The sequence below is a fragment of the Pyrus communis genome, chromosome 7, assembly GCF_041283825.1.
Source record: "Pyrus communis isolate YQ-2024b chromosome 7, ASM4128382v1, whole genome shotgun sequence".
Taxonomy (NCBI): domain Eukaryota; kingdom Viridiplantae; phylum Streptophyta; class Magnoliopsida; order Rosales; family Rosaceae; genus Pyrus; species Pyrus communis.
In genome coordinates, this window is record NC_142571.1 from 4,266,392 (window position 1) to 4,293,175 (window position 26,784).

A 26,784-nucleotide genomic window follows, 5' to 3' on the forward strand; every position below is an offset into this window, starting at 1 on the left:
AATTTGATCAAAATAGCAAACTTGAAGTTGAAGGGAGGGGACTGAATTGATAACTTGTACTTCAAGAAAACGAAACCCTGGCTTAGGAAGAGATTTGGTATCAAGCCGTAGCGAGTGATTAGCTCTCTAATATAGTGATAATCTACCTAAAACGGTCGATGTATGATTTGCGTGCAGTGCCGAAGAAATTGCAGAAATGTACATATAACTGGCAGAGAAAACCAAACTCAGAGAGAGACCGAATCGTCTACATAGCCAGCTGCACCAAACTGCTAACCTAAAAACAACACGAGACACGGGCACAGGTTTAGAAATACAAAAGATAGGGCATGAATACCCAGAGTGTTTACTCTGGCCTTTTACATGGTACTTAGACGAAATCACTGGACCGCATTTGCTAAAACATGAATTGGAACTACAAAGGCAGGGCACAACACCGCAAAAAAACTTGAACAACTGCTTCACAAGTTGCCATCAGATCAATTTAACGAAAATCCAACAACATGTATCAAACGGATAATCCCAACCAAAGTGAATCCAACACCTCCACTCCAACTTAAAACCGCGAATGTAATACACCGGAATCTAGAACGGAGGATTCAAATTTGCTCAAACAAAGTGATCATTTTTACCGGACAAACATTAAACATGAAATGTAAAAACAAACAGAAGAAAAATGGAAGCTGCAGTCTGGCATTGTGAAAATAATAACAGTAAAAAGTTAAAAAAGCATTTCATTTTTCTTACCTTTCTAACTCTTCAACTCTCTGAATTAAGCATGCAAAAATAAATAAGGAACAAACATTAAAAGCTAATCATATTAAAAAAAGAAATAGAGAAATATTAAAATTAAACAAAATACAATTGCAATTAAAGTTTTCAGGCAACAGAAACATGGGTAGTAAAAACAAAACCCAGATATTAAATTTTCAAAATTGCAACCAAAATTAAAAACAAAGCACAATGAAATGAATTGCTTACCAAAAATTCCTCCGGAAAGCAAAACCCGAGAGTTTAAGCAAGTGGGTATTTTCTGCGGAGGTTCCAATTTCCAAAGGGTGATTCAAAGGAAAAGAATGGTTAATCTTAGCGATTCTCTCCTCCTACGGTTTTCATCTCTTTTCTTTATGTTTTCCTCGTCTGCTTCATTTTATTCCTGTTTTTTAATTTATTTTTCCAATTAGGCTTATTATATTAACACCCCATAAATTGTTGAATAAACTTCACGTACTTAATACACTCCACATTTATTTTTTCACTTAAAAATTATCTTAATACACCTTGCATATTTTCCGATAATACCCCCACACCCCACATTCTTAATATACAACTTATATTTTGTATAAACGAAACAAAAATTCAGGATGATGATATTGTCTTGTGGGAGGGGTTTCATTTTGTCTCCGCACTGAGTTGGACTGGATTGGATTGGACTAGCTATTAGTCCAATACTGTGTTTGTTCCATGCTGGGACTAATATTAAGGGGGCGTTTGTTTGTCCTCACTAAGTTGGACTGAACTGGATTGGACTAGCTATTAGTCCAATACTGTGTTTGTTCCATGCTGGGACTAACATTAATGAGACTAAAGGGGACTAGCATGGACAAAACCCTTCACTAAGAGGTCTTAGCGAGACCCCCAAATAACCATGGGACTAGCTAAGACAATCCTCTCCTTCTCGTCCTCGTCATGCTCAACGACCACTCCCGACAGACTCCTTGTCATCTCCGGTTACCTAGATCAATCATTAACTTTCCGACTTTCTTTCATATCCATTTCACAACCAACTTTCATATAAAATATACCAAATTGAAACTAGGAGTGACAAGATTACGATTTTACCTGAATCGAGGCTAAAATGTGGTCGAATGTGGCCGGAAAATGGCCTGGAAGTCTCGACTTGTTTGGGCTTCTTCAAATCCATGACAGATTCGAGCATTCAAAGCTAAGATCTCGGTCCAGAGATGGTGATGAATTTTTTGGCGGTGCTAACTTCATCCAATTTAACGAGGGTTGGTCGGAAAACACATCGGGAAACCTGCAACTCGTCGGAAAAATTGAAGCCGTGAGGTTCCGTTCGAACAACGCATAGCTAGAGAGGGAGGGAGGACAGAGAAATAGAGACTGGAATCAATAAGGAGTTTGACTAGGAATGAGAAAGAGACATGAATTGAGAGGTCTAAGAGGAAAAAAAGAGGGAGATGGTGGAACGATGAGAGAAGAGGAAAAGAGTGGGACAGAAATGGTAGGAAAAGATGGAGAAAAAGATAAGATCATAATAAAATATTAATAATTTATATATTAAATAATATAATATTAGAATTTGTTATTATCCAGCTTCTTAGTCCAATACTGCACCAAACGTTTCACTAAGTTAGTCCAGTTTAATCTAGTCTAAGCCAGTCCAGCTTAGTTCTTGAAGCTAATCCAGTCCGAGATAGTCCGGCGCAACAAACACCCCCTAATGAGACTAAAGGGGACTAGCATGGACAAAACCCTTCACTAAGAGGTCTTAGCGAGACCCCCCAATAACTATGGGACTAGCTAAGACTATCCTCTCTTTCTCGTCCTCGTCATGCTCAACGATCACTCCCGACAGACTCCTCGTCATCTCCGGTCACCTAGATCAATCATTAACTTTCCGACTCTATTTCAGATCCATTTCACAACCAACTTTCATATAAAATATACCAAATTGAAGCTGGGAGTGACAAAATTACGATTTTACCTGAATCGAGACTAAAATGTGGTCGAATGTGGTCGGAAAATGGCCTGGAAGTCTTGGCCTGTTTGGGCTTCTTCAAATCCATGACAGATTCGAGCATTCAAAGCTAAGATCTCGGTCCAGGGATGGTGATGAATTTTTTGGCGGTGCTAACTTCATCCAATTTAACGAGGGTTGGCCAGAAAACACATCGGGAAACCTGCAACTCATCGGGAAAATTGAAGTCATGAGGTTCCGTTCGAACAACGCATAGTTAGAGAGGGAGGGAGGACAGAGAAATAGAGACTGGAATCAATAAGGAGTTTGACCAGGAATGAGAAAGAGACGTGAATTGAGAGGTCTAAGAGGAAAAAAAGAGGGAGAGGGTGGGACAATGAGAGAAGAGGAAAATAGTGGGACGGAAATGGTAGGAAAAGATGGAGAAAAAGATAAGATCATAATAAAATATTAATAATTTATATATTAAATAATATAATATTAGATTTTGTTATTATCCAGCTTCTTAGTCCAATACTGCACCAAACGCTTCACTAAGTTAGTCCAGTTTAGTCTAGTCTAAGCCAGTCCAGCTTAGTCCTTAAAGCTAATCCAGTCCGAGATAGTCCGGCACAACAAACGCCCCCTTAAAGTATATGTGTTGACCTTGCACTTATGGGTTTGTTTTCAATTCCACTGTTAACCCATCTCATCTGTTTTTAATATTTGGTGGTAATTTAGGTGTTTAATTTTTTATGTAATTATTGCGATCCTTAAAAGATGAATATGAATATAGAAGTTTAAATAACGCAACCAAAGCAAGATTAAATAATTATAGATGTCGTCGAAATCACTAAAACAATGAAAATATGAAGTCTTACCTCATGTAAAGCTTCCGAAACATCGATTGTGTGTTCCATTCATCAAAAGCAATTTTTTTCATTCAACATGTTTGTAGTTTCATTGGCTAGGGTTTTGTTCAACAATAGAGGGTGGGAAGGTTTGGATAGTTGAGAAGATAAATAATACGCTAAAAGTGATTTGAGATATACTTAGAATTTTATTTTATTTTTTTAAACCTAATAAGGTCAAAATTGTCATTGCATAGTGGGGTACATAAGTTATTGAAGATTAAATTTTAATGTGAGGTGCATTTAACATTTTATGAGATGTTAATATAAAAAAAGAAAAATTAATAAAAAGGGCTTTAAAATTTTGAGTTTTAACGATAAAGACAAAATAAAGGGTAAAGTGAATAGTATCAAGTTTGACTTTTTAATGTAAAAATATAATTTTTCGTTAAAATGAACAATACCGCATGTTTTTCGTTAAAACTCCCTATAAAAAAACCTTCCGATTATTCTTATTTTTTTATTGAGGTCTATGTTTTTTAACCTTTTCTGCACGAATTTTTTCAGCCTTTTATTTATTTATTTTCTTTTTGCTTTTCTTAACGTTCGTATTTCCTTTTTTATTTGTTTAGCATTGATTTTTTTAATAAGATAAATGATTTATGTGGGTTTTTTTTTGTAGTCTGTCTACCAATTTGTCAAACTATTTAAACAACTTTTACGGTTCGATCTCTTAGAGTCACTCGTCATTGTTCATTTTTCAAACCATTCAATAGTTTTGAATTTTTAAGATTTGTATAATAAAATGATGTTACGTCATTGTTAAAAAATAATGGCTCGTTATAAGTGAGGGATGAAGCAATGTCTTTTTTTTTTGTTTTTAATTTCTTTTATTTTGATTGAATTTTGGGCCGAGGAAGGGAAATAATGACTTTATCCACTTTTATAATTAGATATTTATAAATTTAGAGGGTAATTGGTTGAAATACAAGTTCATGTTTAAAATTGACAATAATTTGAAAGGTTTAGAGAACAAATTATTTTTTAGGGTTAATCTCAGTTTATTACTTTGAAGTTTCTTGGTTTTCAACATTTAGTACATTAAATTTTTTTCATCCCAGTCTGGTATCTAAAGTCATAATTCTGAAACACTTTCATTCATCTATTAACTTTTCCATCAGAACCTTCGTTAACCAATTACATGGCGGCCAAGTGAACAATAATTGGGTGCCATATGTCAATATGGGGTCACGTGAATATTTTAAAATTAAAAAAAATAAAAAAATATTTTGGACCCACTATCTCCTACCTCACCTCCCCATCCTATCCCACCCTACCTCACCCCCTCTCTCCCCTCCCTCCATCCTTCCTTCCATCCTTCCCTCCCTTCACTGCAACCTACACCCAACCTCCCTTCTCTCATATGCAACTCACTGCAATCCAACCATGGCAGCCAAGTAGCATCGACAACAACAAAGGAGAAATTTCTCCTCTTATCATTCTCATCCCGCAGCCATGCCTGATTAAATCAAGCTGAAGACAAATAATCAAAGTCCAAACTGCCTCTGCCACCTCCTTTTGCTCTCGCAGCCCAACACCATCTTCAAGCCCAGCAAAACGCAACAACAATCCTTTGCCCACCACCGCTGCCTAGTCTTTTGCATTGGTTGATTTGAAGGTTAGTCAAATTAGGGTTTGTTGGGCTTGCTGTGGAAGGAGGCACGAAGACAGAAAAGTATAATCGTTGGTGGATGGAGTCGATGATTAAGTGTTGGGCAGATGCGTCGTAGGTGAGGCTTTATGTGAGGGTGGGGATTGGAAATTGATGACAGCGAGGAGTTACAAGCGACGAGAGTGGAGGATGGAGGTGATCTCGCAACAGTGTTAGTGATGGAGGAATAGACTGTGGGTACTGGGGATAGGGATTGGGATGTGGATGAGAATGGGCTTATGGATGAGGGTGAATTGGAATTGCAAATTTGCGAGGAAGATGAAGCTTCAACCAAATTGTAGGTTTGAGGGGTTTAAGTTTAGCAAAACAAATTGCAGATTTGAGACAGTGGGGCCAAATATATATATTTTTTTTTTGAATTTTAAAATATCCATATGGGCCCATATTGACATGTGGCGTCCAATCATTGGTTACGTGGCGTCACATTATCAATTAATGGAGATTTTGACGAAAAAGTTAACAGATATACGAAAGTGTCCCGAAATTATGACTTTAGGTATCAGACTGGGATGAAAAAAAACTTTATTTACCAAACGTTGAAAATCAAGAAACTGCAGGGTAATAAACTGAGATTAACCCTATTTTGTAATACAACGGAGCAAAAACTACAATATTTAACTAGTCCAGCTCTGTCCTAAAAGCTAATATAATTCAAAATAGTCCAGTACAACAAACGTACTCTAACTCTCAAATTCTAACTCTATCTCACGCTAACTAAAGAAAGGGGATCCTCGCCGGACCCTCTTTGTGAGTATTCCGGAGATCTTTCAATCACATCTGTTTATCGTACATCATGCGATCATTTTTCATCAAGTAATGTTTATATTTAATTTTAAATAAAAAAATTTACAATGATTTATAACCGCACGATGTATAATAATTTCCAAAATCATCTGAGGATAATCACTCCTAACTAAAAAGTTAAAAACCATTTCGGACGATAAAACTTCGGGTGGGGTCGAATTTGAAGCTCGAGGAAGAGGCGGAGGACCCAGTTGGTTGGGTAGGGTGGACAAACTGTCCACGCAAAGAAAGGCAATCGCCAATTAAGCCACACAGCTACATTTTACACTCTTCCCTAGGCTGCATGATCATCATACGTCACAATTACTTAACAATTTCCCGATTTCCCAATTTCCCAATTTTCATATGTCGGTCCGTTTGGATTTGGATGGAGCTCGGGAGTCGAAGAGGTCGAAGCAGAGCAGAATAAGAGGAAGAAGAAGCTGAAACCCCCCCGCCCGCCCGCCCACCCGCTCAGTTGTGGCTATTGCTTCCGAATCTTTAATTCTTCGCTGGTTCAGCCATGCCGTCGCTTCAACTGCTGCAATTGACTGAGCATGGCCGCAATTTCATGGCGTCGAGGAGGTATTATTCTATCAATTGATCAATCTGTATCGAAGCTTTTCAGTATTAACCGACTCTTGTTCACAATCTCACTGGATTTGCACAATTTCATCATGGGTTAATTTTGATGGGTTTTTGGTTTTTTGATTAATTGGTATCTGGGTGTTTGCTAGATCCGATTTTCTGCGAGATTTCTGTCTTAATTTGATGTTTTAATAGTGGAATTCTGTACCGGATTATAAATTTTGAATTTTTTTTTTTAATTTTGCCATTCTGCGTTTTGTGGTTCATAGTGGCATAAATATATTTTAGCACTTAATGTTGTATGATTTGAGGAAAATATGCGAAGGTGGATATGGCATTGTGATAATGTTATTCCTGCACAGGAAAACTTTACTACTTGCCACTGGTATCGTAGTTGCTGGTGGGACGGCTGCATACGTTCAATCGCGACTAAACCATAAAAAACATGCTTTTCATGGTCATTACAATGGGCTTAATGATAATGAAGAAACAACGGAGAAGGCCTTGTTGAACGATCACAAGTTAAAGAAACCTCCACGTAAGAAAGGGGGATTGAAGTCTATTCACGTCCTTGCTGCAATTCTCTTATCTGAGATGGGCCAAATGGGTGTGAGGGATCTTTTATCTTTACTCTCCATAGTGGTAAGCTTCTGGTTTGTAAACATTATATGCAAAATGCTTGATTTACTTTGTCGTTTACTTTTAATACCCTTTCTGTTTTCTGTTTTTGGTTGTGGATAACGGCCATTACTCTATAATATGACTGTACAAAAACCTTGGACAAGCTCCAAATACCCCCCCTCGTGGACAGAAGAAAAGCACCTTGAGTTTCTCTTCATAATAGGTTTTGTTGGTAATAATCTTTAGTGACTATTTCAACTCAAATTTCATCAGTCAACCCCGTTTCCGGAATTATACTACATTTATTCTATTAACGAGTGTTTCTGTTAAGGTAAACAAGTTGAGCATTTGATGGCACACTCACTTAGATGGCCTCTGAATAGCACGAATTACGGTTACACAACTGAGTGTTTGACTCCACACTTTTAAACATTCAAGTGTTTACTGTCAGCATTCGAACCTTGATGGGTTACATTGTTAAGGGTAAACACTTAAGCACTTGATAGCAGACTCACTTAGATGGCCTCTGAATAGGGCCAATTACGGGTACACACCTGAGTGTTTGATTCCAGACTTATGAGCATTTAACGAGTGTGTTACCTAGTTGACAGTTTTTGTGTGTATTGTAGCTCCAACAAACTTTTAAGTTTTTAACTTACTGTCGGCATTTGAACCTTGAAGGATTACATTATTAGTTATCAAATTGGTTCTGTTAAGGGTAAACACTTGAACATTTATGGCACACTCACTTAGATGGCCTCTGAATAGCACCAATTACGGGGACCCACCAAACTATTTGATTCCACCCTTTTGAGCAGCCTCAAGGCCATCTACACTTGAGCTTTAGACTATGGCTAATGGGAGGGTGAATACTTCTTATATGGTTCAGAAAAGACCGCCTTATTGCTGTGCATATAAAAAAAATGCTTCTGAACTATTATTCGGTGAAAGAAAGAGGGGTATGGTGTTAGGGAGATATGCTGTGTTAGCAATCTTTGGGTGGCGTGGATGGGGACGGATATAATAATTTTTGAAGGAACAAGGGATGAGGAGTAACAGGATTAATTTTTATTTTTATTTTTTTTGAGAGAACACTTGGTTAGGTGAATCATCTTTTCAAAGTAGTTTTGACCTATGAAAATAAAAGTTAATGGTGGTTGTGTTAGTATTTGTAAATAGGATAGTTATGTTGAATTGGCTTTGTAGTTGGGTTGGGTGGCCTGGCAGTAAAAAAAATGTTAATGAAATGTAAAGAATCTTTAGAATCACATTAAGGCTTCTAGGAGTCTCAAGTTGAAGAATTATATTGTGCTATCAGCATTAAAAGTAAGCATAATTGCTGAACATTTTGTTAATCAACTTTGTTGAATTTTTTCTTGTAAAAGAAACACAAACCCAAAAGTACAGATTTTGACTGCTCCTTGAAGTAATTGTAACCCCAAAAACCAAACACTACCAAATCAAAAGATTGTATGATTGCCATGTTGTTTAGCTCTGTTTTGCAGTCTTTATTCAATTGACTAGCTAACTGATCCATATTAGTATATCATACTCAAGTGTATGATCTATGGAGATATCCAAAAGCTGGCCTTGTTGTCTTGCAAGTAGTCCCCACTTCATTAACATGACATTATTTACATTGATCATTTCGATTGATGATTTTTACCTAAGTACACTCGAACAAGCATATATACATATACTTGCACACCCGTTGCATGCCCATTTTCCTCGTACAATCTAATAACATGCACCTGTACTTTTATAAGAAACAAATATGTATATTATAACATTGATTGGAGGACGATCATTAGATGTTTAAAATAAAGGTTTAATGTATTATTAATTCTTAGATGAGATGTGAATAAAAGAGACTCTTAATGCAATGCAAGCTAAATTTTGATTTCCTGCTTTTCTGAAACACCTATATTTTTTAGCATGTATTGAGTCAGTCTTCTCAATTTGAAGTATCTATGTTTATCTCACCACGTGTATTACTTGCAGGTGTTGCGAACTGCTTTGAGCAACAGACTAGCAAAAGTCCAAGGATTTCTTTTCCGTGCAGCTTTCCTTCGACGTGCACCGTTATTTTTTCGGTTGATTTCTGAAAATATTTTATTATGTTTTCTTGTATCAACCATGCATTCTACTTCAAAGTACATCACAGGAACCTTAAGTCTGCGGTTCAGAAAAATATTGACAAAACTTATCCATTCCCATTATTTTGAGGTAGTTATTTTTACTATAATGATATTGGAATATGGTTTTTCTTATTATTATCTTTGTTACTTGATAGTATGTTGCGAGTTAATCTTCCTTTCACCTTGATCTGCTTCTCTGCATTTTCTTTCAAATGGCTTCACAGCTTTATACTCAACGAATGCGGTAACCATATCAATTTCATGTCTGATTAAATTAGATTATGGGTAACATTGGTTGTATTTTATTATACTGGTGCCATTACATCGAGAAACAGAACTGTAAAGAAGTCATCAACAATGAGACACCCAAGCGACTTGAATCTTACTATAGTGAATATAGTTTCTTTTAGCATTGGTTATATTTTATTTTACTGGTGCAATTTTCTTGTATGGTCTTATATTAATTTTTCATACGAGTTTGATTGCTTTTACTTTTGATCTTCGTTTGGAATAAAATGGTCAACAATCTTTAGCTGTAGCCAAACAGATGGCACTCATGTTTCATAAAAAAATATGCAAATTTGATTTAATTTGTTTTGTTGCTCACCCTAAGCTGACCAAGAAAATATCAATCTTTATTTGTATGCATTTTTATTATTTTTTTTGGGCTTTCTCTTTGTATTGTGGTTTCTTTTGTTGTGTTTAATTCTTGTTTGAATCACAGAATATTGCGTACTACAAAATGTCTCATGTTGATGGTCGCATAACAAATCCTGAACAGCGAATTGCAAGTGATGTGCCAAAGTTCTGTTCAGAGTTGAGTGAAATTGTACAGGATGATTTGACAGCTGTCACTGATGGTGTACTTTATACTTGGCGGTTGTGTTCATATGCCAGTCCAAAATATGTCTTCTGGATATTGGTAATTATCTATTGCACTGATTTTGAATCTTAGCAGGGGTACATATATAGATGTCTTGGCACAATCTGATCACTTTCTCATAACTTGCAATTTAAGATGGTAAATAGTGACTTTTGTAGTTTGCCAGCTGAACGTGTTGTGATACCTTTCAGGCATATGTATTAGGGGCTGGGGCCATGATAAGAAATTTTTCTCCTGCTTTTGGGAAACTAATGTCCAAAGAACAGCAATTGGAAGGGGAGTACCGGCAGCTTCATTCTCGATTAAGGACCCATGCAGAAAGTGTGGCATTTTATGGTGGAGAGAATAGAGAAGAATCTCATATTAAGAAGAAGTTTGAGACACTGATTGGGCATATGCGTGTTGTCCTTCATGACCATTGGTGGTTTGGCATGATTCAGGACTTTCTATTGAAGTATCTTGGTGCTACAGTTGCTGTTATACTGATTATTGAGCCTTTCTTTTCGGGACATCTGAGGCCCGACGCTTCAACTTTAGGCCGTGCAGAGATGTTAAGCAATTTAAGATATCATACTAGTGTCATAATCTCACTATTTCAGTCTTTGGGAACTCTTTCGATAAGTTCAAGAAAGCTAAATCGGCTCAGGTAATTGGGTAGATTGTAAATAGAAATTTGTCTCTGCTAACTCTTGCAATTTCCATAACGAAACTCTTTCTATGAATAGGATAAGTTGCATTTTATTTTCTTATAAATATGAGATTTCACTCAAAGTGGTCTAAATGGTTATGTATTGTCATAAAGCATGTCCCATGCCCAACTGTTTCAACTTTGACTCCTTTTTCTTTTTCTACAGTGGTTACGCCGATCGCATTCATGAATTATTGGCCATATCAAGAGACCTAAGTGTGGCTAATAGTAAATCTTCTGGGACCAGAAATTGTTTTAGCCAAGCTGATTACATTGAATTTGCAGGTGTCAAGGTGTGTATAATTTACTGAATTTTCTACATTGGTTGTACCATTTTTGTGCGTTATATGGTTTGACATTGAAGGTGCCATCCAGGTTGTCACGCCCACGGGTAATGTTTTGGTGGATAATTTGTCACTTAGGGTCGAATCAGGATCTAATCTTTTGATTACAGGTAAGTACTGGGACTCAAGGTTATTTTCATATGGTGCCACCTCGTTCTATTTGTACTGGTCTCCTATCTCTTTGCCATCATTCTTTCTTATCTTTTGTGTTTCTTGCCACCATCTGCTCAATTTCATTATTAGGTGGAAAAGAAAAATATCTGCTTTTACATGATATTGTTTTTGTATAGGGTTTGGCAGCCTCTCCATTTGGAACATTGATTTTTACTCTGATAGTTATGATGGGTCTTGTCTAGTAGGTTGTTTGAAGGGTAGGGTCTAGCTAAGTTGTATTATTTAACTGAGTGTGGGGTGGGGCTTGTAAGAAAACTACGATTGGGATAGAGGACCTCCGGTGGAACTCCAGTAATCAAAATGCTGCCAATATATCAGTATGTTTGGTTTCATAGTTATGAAAAAAATAGTTCGGAGGCTTGGAGTCCAATTCTGTTTGTGGGGATATAAGTCTCTCCCTTCAATAAGAGAGTTAACAAGAAGTAATTACCGATTACTGGACTACAAAACATCCATTGGTTTAATCAAATTTGGCCTCCATCCACAAGTTGGTGCTAGTTAAGGGCATCATTTCTCATATCCCTCATTTTGGGTTTGTACGTATTCTTCTACAGCTATGTGATTAGGTATGTGCCAAGTGCATTTCCCCTCTTAAAGTTCCTCTCCAGGACTGTAACTTCTTTTTTCAGAATGTGAACATATCAAACTTGATCAACCATTAATGAGTAATCCTAATATGGGTGGATTTGGTCAAGGGGAGTGCAGAAATAGTGCTTCAAGCCCTGTTGTGTGTATGTCAAAGTATCTGCTGATTTTTTGACCAGAAAATAATATCTGCTGATTCTTACGTGCTCTACTTTAGATGGATGAGTGAGTGTGTCCATCAAAGTATCTGCTGATTTTGACACATTGAATTTTTGAGTGTGTTGGAAAATACATTGAACTTATACTTTATGGAAATCTTCTTGAAGGTCCAAATGGTAGTGGGAAGAGTTCACTTTTCCGAGTTCTAGGAGGGCTCTGGCCCTTGGTATCTGGCCATATTGTGAAACCTGGTGTTGGAACTGATCTCAATAAAGAAATTTTCTATGTTCCACAAAGACCGTACACAGCTGTTGGAACACTACGGGATCAGTTGATTTATCCTCTTACTGCGGATGAAGAGGATGAACCACTCACACGCAGTGGAATGGTGGAGTTATTGAGAAATGTGATTTTCCCGTTTTATCCTTTTCGTCCTTGTCATTTCTTTATATATATGTGTTGTAAATATTCAGATGGTTTTATTGGAACTTTATAGTTGTCATAATTATTGGATGGAATTTGTGTGTTCTGTTTTGAAGGTTGACCTTGAGTATTTATTAGACCGGTATCCACCCGAGAAAGAGATAAATTGGGGTGATGAATTATCTCTCGGGGAGCAACAAAGACTGGGGATGGCCAGACTTTTTTATCATAAGCCTAAATTTGCAATTCTTGATGAGTGCACGAGTGCTGTCACAACTGACATGGAGGAACGTTTTTGTGCTAAAGTTCGAGCAATGGGAACATCATGCATTACTATCTCCCATCGTCCAGCACTAGTTGCATTTCATGATGTGGTGTTGTCCTTGGATGGTGAAGGTGGTTGGAGTGTTCAGGTCAAAAGGTTGGACTGCAGGTTTTTTTTAATTTTTTATCTTGCACTATTGTTGTCTGCTAATTTTGAAAATACTAGAGAATTGTTTATTAGAATTTCCCCGTACTATTCCAGGGAGGATTCTTCTCTCCTTAATGAAGGTGGGAGAAATATGATGTTGTCTGAGTCAAACAGGCAGAGTGATGCAATGACAGTTCAACGTGCATTCACCACGATTAAAATGGTCCGGGTTCTTAATTTTTTTAATTTTTACTTTTAACTTTTATTACTTTTATAATGCCCTTTATATTTACCAGCTGTTTAACAAATTTGTTTGTTTATTCAATTCTAGGATTCCACAATCTCGAATTCGAAGGCACAATCATACATTGGTGAGGTGATAGCAGTGTCTCCTTCTGAGGATCAGTGTGCCATAGCTCCATTTGTTCCACAGCTCCAAAGGCCCCCTCGAGCTTTGCCAGTGAGAGTAGCAGCCATGTTCAAAGTACTGGTGAGTTTTTATATTGTTACTTCTAATCATGTTACAGATGGCTGTTATGTGAAAGTTCTTCTGTTGGCCAAAAAGTGACATTTAAATTCTCTCAATCACTTTAAATTCAATATATATGAAGATATACGGATTGTTAAATGAAAATTGTTAGATTTGTTCTCTTAGGGTATAGGACTTTACATAGTTGCAGTCTCTTGTACTTTTTTAACCATATGCAAGTATCCTCTATCCCCGTCTTTTGCGTTCCCTCTGTTGGGGCCCTCACATTGGCTGGCGGCAGGTAGTGGAGGGAGTTGCCTCCGGTGGTGTGGGTGATTGCACTGGGTCGATGTCTGGGTTGAGTGGGCGATTGCGGTGGTAGCTGCTAGGTGTTTTTTTTTCTCTTTTTAAAATGTAGTTTTTATTTTTCTAATTTATGGAAGGTTAACAAGATACGTTATAGTTAAGTGCGTGGACATGTGGCATGAAATCAATATAGGGGACATGAGGGGACATGAGATCTTTTAAAAGTCTTCTGTCCTGTTTTATTGTATCTTTGATGATTGTTTGTTAGGTATCACTTGTTACTGGTACATTCTTAATGTGGACACTGCATTTTCCTTTGCCCATCATACCTTATTTATATCATGCTATTTTCTGACCATTTTCTAAGATCGTGAAGCTATATTTATTTTACTGAACTCCTTACCGCTTGTCCAGATCCCCACAGTCCTTGATAAACAAGGAGCACAACTGCTTGCAGTTGCTCTTCTCGTGGTATCAAGAACATGGATTTCAGATCGTATTGCTTCATTAAATGGTATTTTTCTTCCCTTAGTAAGCACAAGAATATTTGAGTAACCTGTGGTTAATTAAATTATAAGTTATTTATTTGAGTAGACATGTTATTTATCTTCTTAATTTAACTACTGCTGAAACACTAAAGTTACAAGTATGGCTACTACATAGAAATTAATATCAGAGCTGTAATACAAATGCTAGATAATGATAAAACAAAACACAACAGAAGCCCCAAGTGAGCGCCAAAACTGAACTGTTTCCTGTAACTTCTCTGTTCCATGGCCAATGTGTGGTTATTTTATGCAGGAACCACTGTGAAATTTGTACTAGAGCAGGATAAGGCAGCCTTTATCCGTCTAATTGGCATTAGTGTGCTTCAGAGTGCTGCATCGTCCTTCATTGCACCTTCTTTAAGGTAGTTTCATAACTCAATAGAATGTAAAACGCTCTAAACCACATAGATTTGTCTGAATTTTTATTTCCCTAGTTATGTGTTTATCTAAACATAAATTTGTGTTCAATTATTTATAGTTTTTGAGCTTTGTTGGAAAAAGTTGTTCACTTTTTGTATTACTTTAGTGTAGATGTTGAAGCCGAACCATAATATTTTTCTTTTGTGTTCTTAGTCTAGAAAAAATTCTACAGAGGGAACCTCAATTTAGGAAAAGAGGAAAACATTGTTGGTCCCATTCTGTGCGTAGTCAACTAGGTTATTAGGCCCCCTTCACTAGGTCAGCCATATTGGAAACTCTTGGTCACCTAATTGTGGTCAAATAGGTTGATGAACAGAGTGTCAACAAACATGACTCACCTATCCGATTTGGCTTATCAATTGTAGGGATGATCCTTGAAGGGGGTCTAATCACAAGACTCCATGTATGCCACAACCTGAGGGTTCTCTTAGCATATGTATTTTTACATGCGTGTTTAAATCTTGCCTAAGGAACTAAATGACAAGTGACAATGCTCTTATGGTAATGTGAATTATGTTTTTGTTGCACAGGCACTTGACAGCCAGGCTGGCTCTTGGGTGGAGGATCCGTTTAACACAACATTTACTCAAGAATTACTTGAGAAATAATGCATTTTACAAGGTAGCCTTACCGAAATTATTTGATCAGGGGTTTTGTTTTTCCCTTGGAGGTCTCTTTGATGTTCATTTAATTCTGTTTCCTTTTGTTTTTTGTTTTTTGAGAATTTTGTTAAACTGTTGGTTGAAGTTGTCTACAACAACAACAAAGCCTTTTCTCACTAACTGGGGTCGGCTATATGAATCCTAGAATGCCATAGCGCTTGGTTTTGTGTCATGTCTTCCGTTAGATCTAAGTACTCTTAAGTCTTTTCTTAGAGTCTTTTCCAAAGTCTTCCTAGGTCTTCCTCTACCCCTTCGGCCTTTTGGACCTCTGTCGTGTACTCGCATCTTCTAACCAGAGCGTCAGTAGGCCCTCGTTGCACATGTCCTAACCACCGTAACCGAAAAATCTCTCATCTTTCCTTCAATTTCGGCTACTCCTACTTTACCTCGGATATCCTCATCTTTCCTTCGTTGAAGTTGTCTAGCAGCGTTAAATGTTTTAACATGCTCATATTATTTTGTTCAGTTGGCAGCAATTTGTATGTTTTTTTAAAGATGTTTAGTCAAAAGTACGAGAATGATATTCAATTCTGTCAATATATACGCTGTAGGTCTTCCACATGTCAAGTAAGAAGATAGATGCAGATCAGAGAATTACTCAGGACCTAGAAAAGTTAACCTCTGACTTGTCGGGACTGGTTACAGGAATGGTCAAGCCATCTGTGGACATTCTCTGGTGAGCTCTGAGCTCTTTAGCCATGTTGAAATTTGTGCAAGGCTCGGTTTCTTTTATTATCCTTTGTTGAACTTTCTGAAAGTTGGACTAGCTTCTTCTATCCTTGGTTCTTACTTTTGTGTGCTACTGGTATTATAAGGTTCACCTGGAGAATGAAGCTTTTGACGGGGCGGATGGGAGTTGCTATATTATATGCTTATATGTTACTGGGTCTAGGTTTTCTGAGGGCTGTTACCCCTGAATTTGGTGATTTAGTGAGTCAAGAACAACAACTTGAAGGAACGTTCAGGTAACTTTAGTTTCTGATTCCTATATTGCTGATGCTGAGTCATTTGTGGTAAATGCGAATCTCAGATATGATATCTCTCATGACTTAGGTTTATGCATGAAAGATTGCGTGCTCATGCCGAGTCTGTTGCTTTCTTTGGAGGTGGTTCTAGAGAAAAAGCTGTAAGCCTTTTGAAATCCTCAATCTTGGTCCAAATCATAATATCATATATAATTTGAAATGGTGCAAGTCATACTGTCTTCATAAAGTGTTCTTCGGTATCCCTTCATTCTTGAAAAAAAAATGAAGGAAAGAAAAACAAATCAAATGCCTATTTTCTTCCAAATGACAATATGTAGGAGTTGTTTCATCTCTGACTCAGTTATATTGATTACCAAAATTTGAAATTAATGCGAGTTTAGAAATAAATTTGAACGTTATTTGCAACGTTTGTATCTTGAGTGCCCACTTATGTATGCATGGTAATTTAATTTAACGGATTCACATTTATATTACTAAACAGATGGTTGAATCTAAGTTCAAGGAGCTTCTTGATCACTCCTCGTCTCTTTTGAAGAAGAAGTGGTTGTTCGGTATTCTGGATGATTTTACCACAAAACAACTTCCACATAATGTGACGTGGGGGCTGAGCTTGTTATATGCCATGGAACACAAGGGTGACCGAGCATTGATATCCACTCAAGGTGGGTTTATTTATGATTATGATATAGATGCATTTATAATAATCTCTCTTCTCTCTCACATGTTATAACACTTTCAGGTGAGCTGGCACATGCATTGCGTTTCTTAGCATCTGTTGTATCTCAAAGCTTTTTAGCTTTCGGCGACATTCTGGAATTGCATAGGAAGTTCCTTGAACTGTCTGGTGGCATCAACAGAATTTTTGAGCTTGAAGAGCTTCTAGATGTTGCACAATCTGGTATGTTTTCTATGTTCGACAATCATGTCACGATTGCATCATTTTCCTATTGATTTTCATCTTCCGCACTCAATGACAACCACATTTACGAATTCGATCTATACTAATGGTATATCATTTTTTAGCCATTGAGAGAGGTTTCCTTGAGCACTTACATAGTCAGATGGTAACCATCCTTTTGAGTGTAGCAATTAAGATCCATTCCATGCTTCTCTTTGTAGATGTGAATACCATGGATAAAGAAAGGTTATCTGCTTGTGTCTCCCAACAGTTTGGGGTCTGGGAAGATTCATATGTGGGCATCCTTAGTCCCACTTAGTGAGAGGTTTGTTTCCATTTAGAACCTATTATCCAGGTTGTAATAGAGAAACTTACTCTTGTGCCTGTTCTTGCCCAAGGGTATTATGGGTTCTAATGAGAATTAGACCTACATAATTTGGCCCACAATGTAATTCGACAGATAGTGGCTGATGCATGGTAAAGTCGATGTGCCAGCCCAAAAGAAAAAGGCGTGGTGCTATTGCTACTCCCCCATTACTTGTGCCTTAGTGTATATTTTAAGTTTTAACGTTCCAATTAGTTACCTGTTACGTGATGGTTGCTGTCTTCTATGGGGCAAAGCATATGGTAAACTGATGGTCTTGCAGAAAAAACAAGCGTAACATGGTACTGACATATAGTCAATAGTCAGCATTTTGTAGGGATAGAGATTACTTATCATGTTGGTGCATTAGAGCTGAGAACTTTCCATTACTAGAAAAGTATACTGATCAAACAAGATTATGCTATTTACAACTTAATGCCTTTGGCGATGGTGGCTTCTGTGACTGAAACATATGTACAAATGACCTAAATGATATTTTTGAAAAAAAAAAATATAAAGATCTTACCACCGCATAGATGAATTGTGCATATGTACCTTTGTCCAAGCTTGTTTTCTGATTTTCTCATTATTTAGTATATGCTTCTTGTATTTTTAAATTGCCAAGTGAATATTCTTTTATTATTGTATAAGATAAATCTATTAGAATAAAATAATGTAGGTATTTTTAGAGTTACCTGACATTTCTTCATTCATGCATCCATAGTTGTTGGTTATTCAGGGGCTTCCGAAACTGTTACTCTGTCACCATCTAAGGGGAGAGATTTTCATTCTGAAGATGCCATTACCTTCTCTGAAGTTAATATTATCACCCCATCACAGAAAATGTTGGCCAGGAAGTTAACATGTGATATAGTACCTGGGAAAAGCTTGCTTGTTACTGGTTAGTGTTTAATGTTGTTTTCTATTTTCACATATTACTATTTCTTAAATTTGCTGTGGAATCTACAACTGAGAAGTATGCGATTCTTAAAGGTCCAAATGGGAGTGGAAAAAGTTCTGTCTTTAGAGTTCTTAGAGGTCTTTGGCCCATCACGAGTGGAAGAATCTCTCAACCGTCACAACATGTTAAGGAAGATATTGGTTCTGGTTGTGGAGTGTTTTATGTTCCTCAGCGACCGTATACGTGTTTGGGAACACTCAGGGATCAAATTATCTATCCTCTATCTTGTGAGGAGGCTGAGTTAAGGGCATTGAAGTTGTATCGAGAAGGTAAATTTCTTTCGGAAATTTCTTCTCTTATATAGATGTGGGTTAATATAGGTCATATGTTTCATTTTGGATTATGAGATATAAGTGCTAGCTATTACCCTAGGAAATAAATCACTTTTCAACTACCAGGTTTTGAAGATTTTAATTGTTCTAATTCAGGTGAAGAAATTTCTGACAACACCAATATTCTAGACATGCGTTTAAGAACTATTCTGGAGAATGTTCGATTGAGTTATCTTTTGGAAAGGGAGGAAGGTGGTTGGGATGCGAATCTGAATTGGGAGGACACACTCTCTCTTGGGGAACAGCAGAGATTGGGCATGGTATGATAATATGAGTCTCAACTCTTTCTTGAGCAGCAATTTGTTTTATTTTCTTTCAAGGATTTCTATGTTGTCTGACATGATATCTTACGTTTTGAAGGCACGCTTGTTTTTCCACAAGCCTAGATTTGCAATCCTTGATGAATGCACCAAGTATGTGGCATAACTCCCCATTTGTTTGTTCTCTTCTTTCACTTTAAAGAGATGTCTGTCATTATCTAATATCTTTTCTACACAATTTTTCTTCTTACATTTTCTTCTTTTTCCGTTATCCTTTTCTATTTCTTGAACAACTGGCAGTGCAACGAGCGTTGATGTCGAAGAACAACTTTATCGGCTTGCGAAAGACATGAATATCACAGTTGTTACCTCCTCACAAGTAAGTACTTCTATAACTATATGTAGCTGTATATCATTCTGCATTTTGGTGTACTTATTGTTGGAGCCTCTCTGCCGGATCCGGATATTAGTGTGAGTTAGTTCTCAAAATTTAGCACCATAGGGTAGGTCTTGAGTCACAAACTTTATTTATTGTTTTCTGCTTTTACGTGTTCTCAGCGTCCTGCTCTAATACCGTTCCATTCCCTGGAATTACGGTTCATTGATGGTGAGGGTAACTGGGAACTTCGTTCAATAAAGCAATGAGTTGACATGCCGGAATCACGAACCATTGGTCCACTAGGGTACTGGGAGCTACGTTCAATAAAGCAATGAGCTGACCATGCTTGGCATCTGCAGTTAACCCTTTGTACAGTGTAAGATGGTTTATTTTTCGAGACCTACCCTTTGTAATACATCTTAGAAGTCCATTAGAGGAAAGCCAAAGCCGGTTTTCCCATCCAGAGAAATTTATTTGTCTTAGAGCTAGCTGTGTTTCTTTGCCCGTACGTGACAGGTAGCCTGAAGGAAAAGCCGATTGCTTCGTTTTACTGGGGCATTACTGTCGAAATGTGGACAATAAGATTGGAGAATACAGGAGTGTAATAATCTGGGTAGGTGAAAGGTGAAAGAAATTTAATATGTACAGTTTTCCCCCAATTTTCCCAAAGTTTGGGATGTAAGAATTCATAATTTAATCATATTGATGAGCCTCCATATAGAAGAAATGAAATAATGTGTCATTGAGCATCTCTGTCGTAGCAGCGTCCTCCACGCTTTTCGCTTCGCCGTGTCGTTTGCTTCTTTGTACCAAGGGTTCATTTGACATTCCATCTTGCTTTGTTAAGGAATTCTGGAATTCCTCCTTGGGGAGTTTGGGGAGGTAATACTTGTAAAGTTTCTTTTCACTCGTAATTGAAACCCTGCCATATTCGAACTGTCCTCATCTGCTTATTTCATGTTCAGTGTTCAATGTGATATCAACTTATTTTTTCGCTCGGTGCCTGTTTATGTGGTAGCGTCTTTGCACTCAGCGTGGAGAGATTTTTCTAAGCACCTGATATTCAACCGCTATTTCACATGTCATAATGCAAGAGGAGGCGAGTCTCTTCACTTATTTTATGACATGTGGAGTTATAGCGTGAATACTGGGCTCTGGGAAAAAAATTTCCACCCAAGAGTTGGGAAGGTAATATCAATGCTTTTGAGTGTTTTATTTCAAGAAGTTGTACCTACTTTCGCAGTCTAATAGTTATCTTGGAAGACGAAACAAACACATCAAATATTTAGGACTTCTAAACTTACATATCCAAAACCATCAGCCTCAAAATCTAAAGTAATTTCAAGCACATTTAAAGTCACTGTATCCACCATTCTAATTTATATCTTTCGAACAAGTTTCATACACTTTAGTTTTTTTTTTATTTTTTTTTATACGCCTCTCCATTCTGGCCATCATAGTGAATAAATGAAAAGAAAATAACAAACATGATTATTATCGTAGGGGTAATGCTTGAGAGACTAATTTTGTAGAAAAAGTTGTGGAAACTAAAAGACATGGAAGTTGATAATTGCTTTATTACTTAAACATTGATAAACATGTTTAGTCTTATTGGTGATATATAATTTAGTTTGTAAATTTATTTTTCCTAGCATTACCCTTATCATAGTAGAGAAAAAAAGGCGATTCTTTCGACTCAACCCAACTTAACACAATCTAATTTTAGATTGTGATGATTAAATAAACGAAAACAATAAACGTAATTAAATAAGGAATCGACCCAACTCAACAACAAAATTTGATCAAGTTTGATTCTTTGAAGTTTTTACCTCATTCTAACTTGTTCTGCATTGTTCCAAAATTTAATTTTCATAACTATTTAAATTTTTTATTTAATTTTCAGTTATTTATTTCTAAGAGGTGGATTGTCTGTTATCCCATTTCCATACTCTTCCTATGCCTTTTTGTGATGTGTGGTCACAGTTAAGCTACGTCAACATTTTATATTAATTTTTTATAGAAATAATAAAACCAAAAATAATAGGAATATAAAATGTTGACGTGACTTAACTGTAACGACACAAACAAAAAGATATGGGAAGAGTATGAAAATGGAAGGACAGACAATCCACCTTCTTATTTCTATCATTCAATGATGTTTAATATTATTTTTTTTTTTCTAATTTTACCCCTTCACTATTTACAAAGTTTAAATCCCGGATTCACGGGGGCAACAGTCGCTGCTTTTTACCGCCAAATATGCGAAATCCCCCGCGGGCTAAAAAGACGAGAAATTTTTAATTGTAACAAGAACTTAAGCGATACAACATGTAATTTAATAAAAATGATGAAAATTTTTATTTTTTAAGTTATTAACTTTTTAACATACATATCTTATTATTTATATAATGATACGTGATGTATCATCATATGGACCTGTCATATTAAAATATATTTTCAAAAATACCAAACACCGCCACACAAACCATTAAAATTTCCCCCCATCCCCCCGTCACATCAAAAGCCCATTTCAGTAATTACACACCCACATAACGTAAAATATCAACCCTCTCGCCCCTCGGTCTCAGTATTCTTCCTCCCCCTCTCTCCTCACTCACCCACTCTCCTCTTTCTCTCTCCTTCTTTTTCTCATTGGAGCCATCGAATCCCTATAAAAGCCAACAAATAAATCGCAATCCCAACCGTTCATCTTCCATCCAACGGTTAACTTGAGTCGGCGATTGGTTTTCCCCCCTCTTTCCGCTTGTGGCTTTTTATCATAAACCCTAGCCGATACCAGCCCGCCCCCTCCAGCACTCCCGCTTTCTCTCTCTCCTCTCTCAAACCCAATCTCTCTCTCTCTCTCTCTCTCTCTCTCTCTCTCTCTCTACTTTATCTCTCTTAGTTTTAGATCTGGTTTGCGTCTCCTGTAAATTAGTCTCTCCCTCTCTCTCTCTCTGTGTTTTTCTGTTGATGTTGTGTACTTCTTGTTAATCGTACTTGTTAATCTCTCTCTCTCTCTCTCTCTCTCTATCTCTCTCTCTGATTCATTTTCTCAACCGCCAAACACTTTCCTTTTCATTTTGTTGTTGATAATTTTTTTCTGAATAATTAGAAAAATCTGTTAGTTTCTTTTTTTTCTTGTAATTAATGAACCCAACTCGTTCCGAGTTCCGAGTCAGACCGAGTACATAGGGTTCCGCGTTTTCCCCAACCTTGAGTACTCCCTCCCCGAGTCTGGGGCTGAGTCGACTCGGAGATCGACTAGGCGACTCAGCGAGTCGAGTAGGAGGAGGAAGAGGAGTAGTGCGCCCAGAGTGGTGTTGCTCCGGAATCTGAGCACGGAAATGCCATCGGTGGAGAGGAGGCGGACAACGAGGGTTTTCGGGATGGGGATGGCCAAGGGCGGTGTGGACGGGGCTCGGGTTTTGCGGTCCGGGCGCCGCCTCTGGCCCGAATCGTCCGAGTCCAAGCTCGAGAGGGCCCACCGTGGCGATGAGGACTGGCTCAAAGTCATGAAAAGCCGTGCCAGTCATTCTGTTGTTTCTTTAAAGCCCAAGAGATGGCCCGGTAGCCACCACATCCGGAGTTCGAAGCAAACCCCCGTCGTTTCGAAAGTTCCAGTGGCTAAGAAGCCTGAAAGTAATGACCTTTTGGCAGATGAGCTTCAACAGAAGAAGATGTATGGGATTGTGTACGCCCGAAAGAGGAAGCGCACCACTGCGGATGTGGAGAAGGAAGGTGGTTCCAAGGACAGAATGTATGGGCGGAGATTTGTTCGGAGGCAGAGGAGGAAGACGAGCGGGGAGCTGGATCCCGAAGTGGGTGTTATGTCCCCCGAAGCGCTTTGTGTTTCGTTTGAGTCTTCGTGCAGTCGGAGATACTGGTCTGCTCGTTTTTTGTGTTCGGTTTTTGTGTGCATGACGAGGGCTAGTCTGGGATTGACTGAGCTCTCTGAATTCCTTGCATCAGAGCCAATTGGTAGCTTTTTTTCCTCCTGTGGCATTCAGTTCTCGCGGGTAAGTGGCGGTTTTCTACCACATATAAATTTGATTGGGAAAATAGTGTAGTATCTGGTTGGTCATTAGTTTGATTTATTAAAATGTGTTGCAGGTTCGATCTTGTAGTAGGAGCTCTGGAATTTGCAAGTTATTTGGGGCCAAACAGTTTATTCCATTGTTTTCTGTGGACTTTTCTGCAGTTCCTTTTTGTTTTATGGACATGCATATCACCATGCATCTCAGATATAAATGTCAGCTAACTGTAAACAATCAGATTGATGGGCATGAAGGTGATGATGACTATGATGAAGAAGTTGATTGTGTTGAAAGCACACCGGTTTCGCATTCTAGTGCCAGAGTTACAAAATTACCTTGTAAAAACTCACAGTATAGGAATAGTTTAACTTCCCGTGGTACTCAGAAGAGGCGGAGTTCATTGAGGACAAGGCGATCTAGAAATCCTTCGCTGGTTGCCTTACGGAAGCCCGATGGAGCCTTAGTTTCTGAGCTATTCAGTTCTAGGAAGAATGGCCACCCTTTTTCTTCTGTAGCCTCTAATAACAAGCGGAGGAAGTCAATTCCAACTTCCCCTGTAGGTAACCTGATAGAAGACGGTTCAACCATGGAGAGATCAGCACGGGATTTAGATTCTACATGTTGCTCGGCAAATATATTGATCACTGAAGCGGGCAAATGTTACAGGGAAGATGGAGCAACTGTCATGTTAGAAACCTCTTCATCTGGAGAGCGGCTTCTTGTGATCAAGAAAGATGGATTAACCCGTTACACCCACAAGGCAGAGAAAGTAATGAGGCCCTTCTCTAAAAACCGTCTTACGAATTTTATAATGTGGTCTGCGGATAATAATGGGGAAAATAGTTGGAAGCTAGAATTTCCCAATCAATCTGATTGGTGTATTTTCAAGGACCTTTACAAGGAGTGCTCTGGTCGTTCTGTCCCATCTCCAGCTGTGAAGTTCATCCCCGTGCCCGGTGTGCATGGAGTCCCAGGATATGCAAATGGTCACCATGCTCCTTTCCACAGGCCCGATTCATACATATCTCTGAATGATGATGAGTTGTCTAGAGCCATGAAAAAGAGAAATGCAAATTATGACATGGACTCTGATGATGAGGAGTGGCTGAAGAAGTTCAACAGTGACTTTTTTGCTGAGGATGAACTTGATGACCATGTTTCCGAGGATAACTTTGAATTAATTGTCGATGCAATCGAGAAGGCATTTTATTATAGACCATATGATTTTTCTGACAACAATCCAGCTGCAAATCTTTGTCCGGAGATGGGAAGGAGGGAAGTAATAGAGGCTGTATATAGGTATTGGATGAATAAACGGAAGCAGAAGCGAGTATCATCACTGCTTAGGGTGTTCCAGGTACATGCCACATTATGCTTCATTTTCTTTTGCTAGAGTAGTTCTCGAGTAAATCTGATCTGCATTTTTAAGTTCTTATAACTAGGTTGTTTGTTCGCATTACTGAACCTTTTTTTTTAACAGGCGTATCAGTCGAAGAGATCTCTGCTAGACCCAAAGCCTATTATCCGCAGGAGAAGATCATTCAAGCGACAGCCGAGTCAAGTTGGTAGAGGAAAACAACCAAGTTTCTTGCAAGGTAATTTAAATCTCTTATTGCACAATCCTAGTTGTACAGTGAGTTTTACTATCCTTTTTAATATAAAATTTACAGGGTAGCCTACATGGCATTGGCACTTGAATTTTAATTAATTCATCAGCATCCCAGTGCCTGCAACAAACACTTGATATCATGTGAGGCCTCAAACTTCTGAAACCAATTGAAGTTTTTATAAGTACCCGCATCAATTTTTGTCGAGTGTCGCTCATAGAATCCATCATAATGCTAATCCTGCCCTTTTTTTTTTTTTAATTTTCAGTTTCAATTTTTTCTTCCTATGAGCTACATAGAAGGACAAACTTTTGAAAGCATAAAATAAAATAACATAAGCTACACCCCCTGAAGGAAAATAAAACCTTGACTTCGGGTTTGGGCAACGGTATTTCGATTAGGGGTTTGAAAAAGAAGTGGGTGGAATGAGCAATTTATGGATTTTTATTACCCCAGTTTAAATGCATCTGTTTTGTTTTTGTAAAAGATCTGATTTCTCAGCTTGGCTTTTTATTCTATGAGAACTGTATATCTGAGCTTGTATTGATATACAGCTATGGCTGCGGAACAAGATGCGATGCAAGAGCAGAATGCTGTGTATAAAGTTGAAGAAGCGAAAGCTGCGGCCGAGAGGTCTGTGGAATTAGCTATCCGCAAACGACAACGGGCTCAGTTACTCATGCAGAATGCAGATTTGGTAACTTATAAAGCGACGATGGCATTTAGAATCGCTGAAGCTGCCCTAGTTCTCGGATCACTGGATGCCGCTGCTGATTATGTACTTGATTGACCAATTTAGGTGGTTTCTAAATCCTGATGAGAGTCGGAAATAACAGTTTTCTAGTTACAGGAAGGATTTTGCAGCCGTTGGTGCCCCCCCGCATGGCTGTTGTTGAAGCCTTTGGAAGACAGGTCATGGATCGATTGAGTGCTATAATTTTGTACAGGTTTTAATTGGATGTACATTTGTATTGTTAGAACCTCACATCGTCGAATTATCAGATAGTGTACGAGTCGAAATAGTCGATTTTCTTGGGGGTGTAAAAAAAAAAAAAAAAAAGTGAAAATATAGCAAAATTTGACCTTGTTTGGGTGCTCTATAAAGTTTTACATGATCAAGTTTTACTGACATTTTAATGATGACTTTGACAGACTGAAGCGGGCTTTTTTTCTCACGTTATTTATGGTGCTTTATGCTCCCAAATTGTTGGCATTTTGTTATACTAAAAAGGGTTAATTTATGGATTCAAAAAATTAGTTTCACTATTTGTTTGTACCATCACTTAACATTAATGACACCATCAGTTACGTTAGTGATGTCATGACTTAATGTCTGACCTAGCGAGCGTTTATTTTTAAAAACGTTAGGTAGCTATTTGGAATATCTTAAAATGTTATAACAAATTTGGAATCACCTGTGAAGGTTTGGAACGTACTTAACTCTAAAAAGGAACTTTGAACTTCAAAATTATG

General features: G+C 37.8%; 2 protein-coding genes across 6 annotated transcripts; both read left to right on the forward strand.

The window, feature by feature from the left end:
- Positions 1-6,339: 6,339 nt before the first annotated feature.
- Positions 6,340-20,608, forward strand: LOC137733452 (ABC transporter D family member 1). Of its 4 annotated transcripts, none has more exons than XR_011068485.2 (26): positions 6,340-6,652; positions 7,018-7,297; positions 9,278-9,502; positions 10,139-10,336; positions 10,489-10,943; positions 11,152-11,278; positions 11,361-11,439; positions 12,415-12,653; positions 12,787-13,091; positions 13,197-13,305; positions 13,414-13,572; positions 14,272-14,371; positions 14,659-14,767; positions 15,356-15,446; positions 16,039-16,163; positions 16,303-16,452; positions 16,541-16,613; positions 16,955-17,135; positions 17,213-17,371; positions 18,460-18,636; positions 18,729-18,965; positions 19,125-19,288; positions 19,389-19,441; positions 19,589-19,667; positions 19,847-20,043; positions 20,184-20,608. XR_011068485.2 is itself a non-coding variant. In XM_068472603.2 (25 exons), the coding sequence occupies exons 1-25, from the start codon at positions 6,591-6,593 to the stop codon at positions 19,931-19,933; spliced, it is 4,023 nt and encodes a 1,340-aa protein (XP_068328704.2). In that variant the 5' UTR covers positions 6,340-6,590; the 3' UTR covers positions 19,934-20,608. The 4 variants fall into 4 exon arrangements, 2 of the variants coding, with proteins under 2 accessions (XP_068328704.2, XP_068328705.2); XR_015964552.1 differs by having other exon boundaries at positions 18,475-18,636; XM_068472603.2 differs by having other exon boundaries at positions 19,847-20,608.
- A 1,950-nt stretch (positions 20,609-22,558) lies between these two features.
- LOC137733729 (Enhancer of polycomb-like transcription factor protein) lies at positions 22,559-26,409 on the forward strand. 2 transcript variants are annotated; one of them, XR_011068526.2, is made up of 5 exons: positions 22,559-23,686; positions 23,781-25,061; positions 25,185-25,299; positions 25,375-25,454; positions 25,866-26,409. XR_011068526.2 is itself a non-coding variant. In XM_068472893.2 (4 exons), the coding sequence occupies exons 1-4, from the start codon at positions 23,015-23,017 to the stop codon at positions 26,099-26,101; spliced, it is 2,304 nt and encodes a 767-aa protein (XP_068328994.2). In that variant the 5' UTR covers positions 22,559-23,014; the 3' UTR covers positions 26,102-26,409. The 2 variants fall into 2 exon arrangements, 1 of the variants encoding a protein (XP_068328994.2); XM_068472893.2 differs by lacking the exon at positions 25,375-25,454.
- Positions 26,410-26,784: the final 375 nt, after the last annotated feature.

Excerpts from the sequence above, each read along its gene's own strand:
- LOC137733452 (XM_068472603.2), top strand. The coding sequence starts at position 6,591 with ATGCCGTCGCTTCAACTGCTGCAATTGACTGAGCATGGCCGCAATTTC. Across the intron at positions 6,653-7,017 it reads AATTTCATGGCGTCGAGGAG|GAAAACTTTACTACTTGCCA; the intron begins GTATTATTCTAT and ends ATTCCTGCACAG. Across the intron at positions 11,440-12,414 it reads ATCTAATCTTTTGATTACAG|GTCCAAATGGTAGTGGGAAG; the intron begins GTAAGTACTGGG and ends ATCTTCTTGAAG.
- LOC137733729 (XM_068472893.2), top strand. The coding sequence starts at position 23,015 with ATGCCATCGGTGGAGAGGAGGCGGACAACGAGGGTTTTCGGGATGGGG. Across the intron at positions 23,687-23,780 it reads GTGGCATTCAGTTCTCGCGG|GTTCGATCTTGTAGTAGGAG; the intron begins GTAAGTGGCGGT and ends AATGTGTTGCAG. Across the intron at positions 25,062-25,184 it reads CACTGCTTAGGGTGTTCCAG|GCGTATCAGTCGAAGAGATC; the intron begins GTACATGCCACA and ends TTTTTTTAACAG.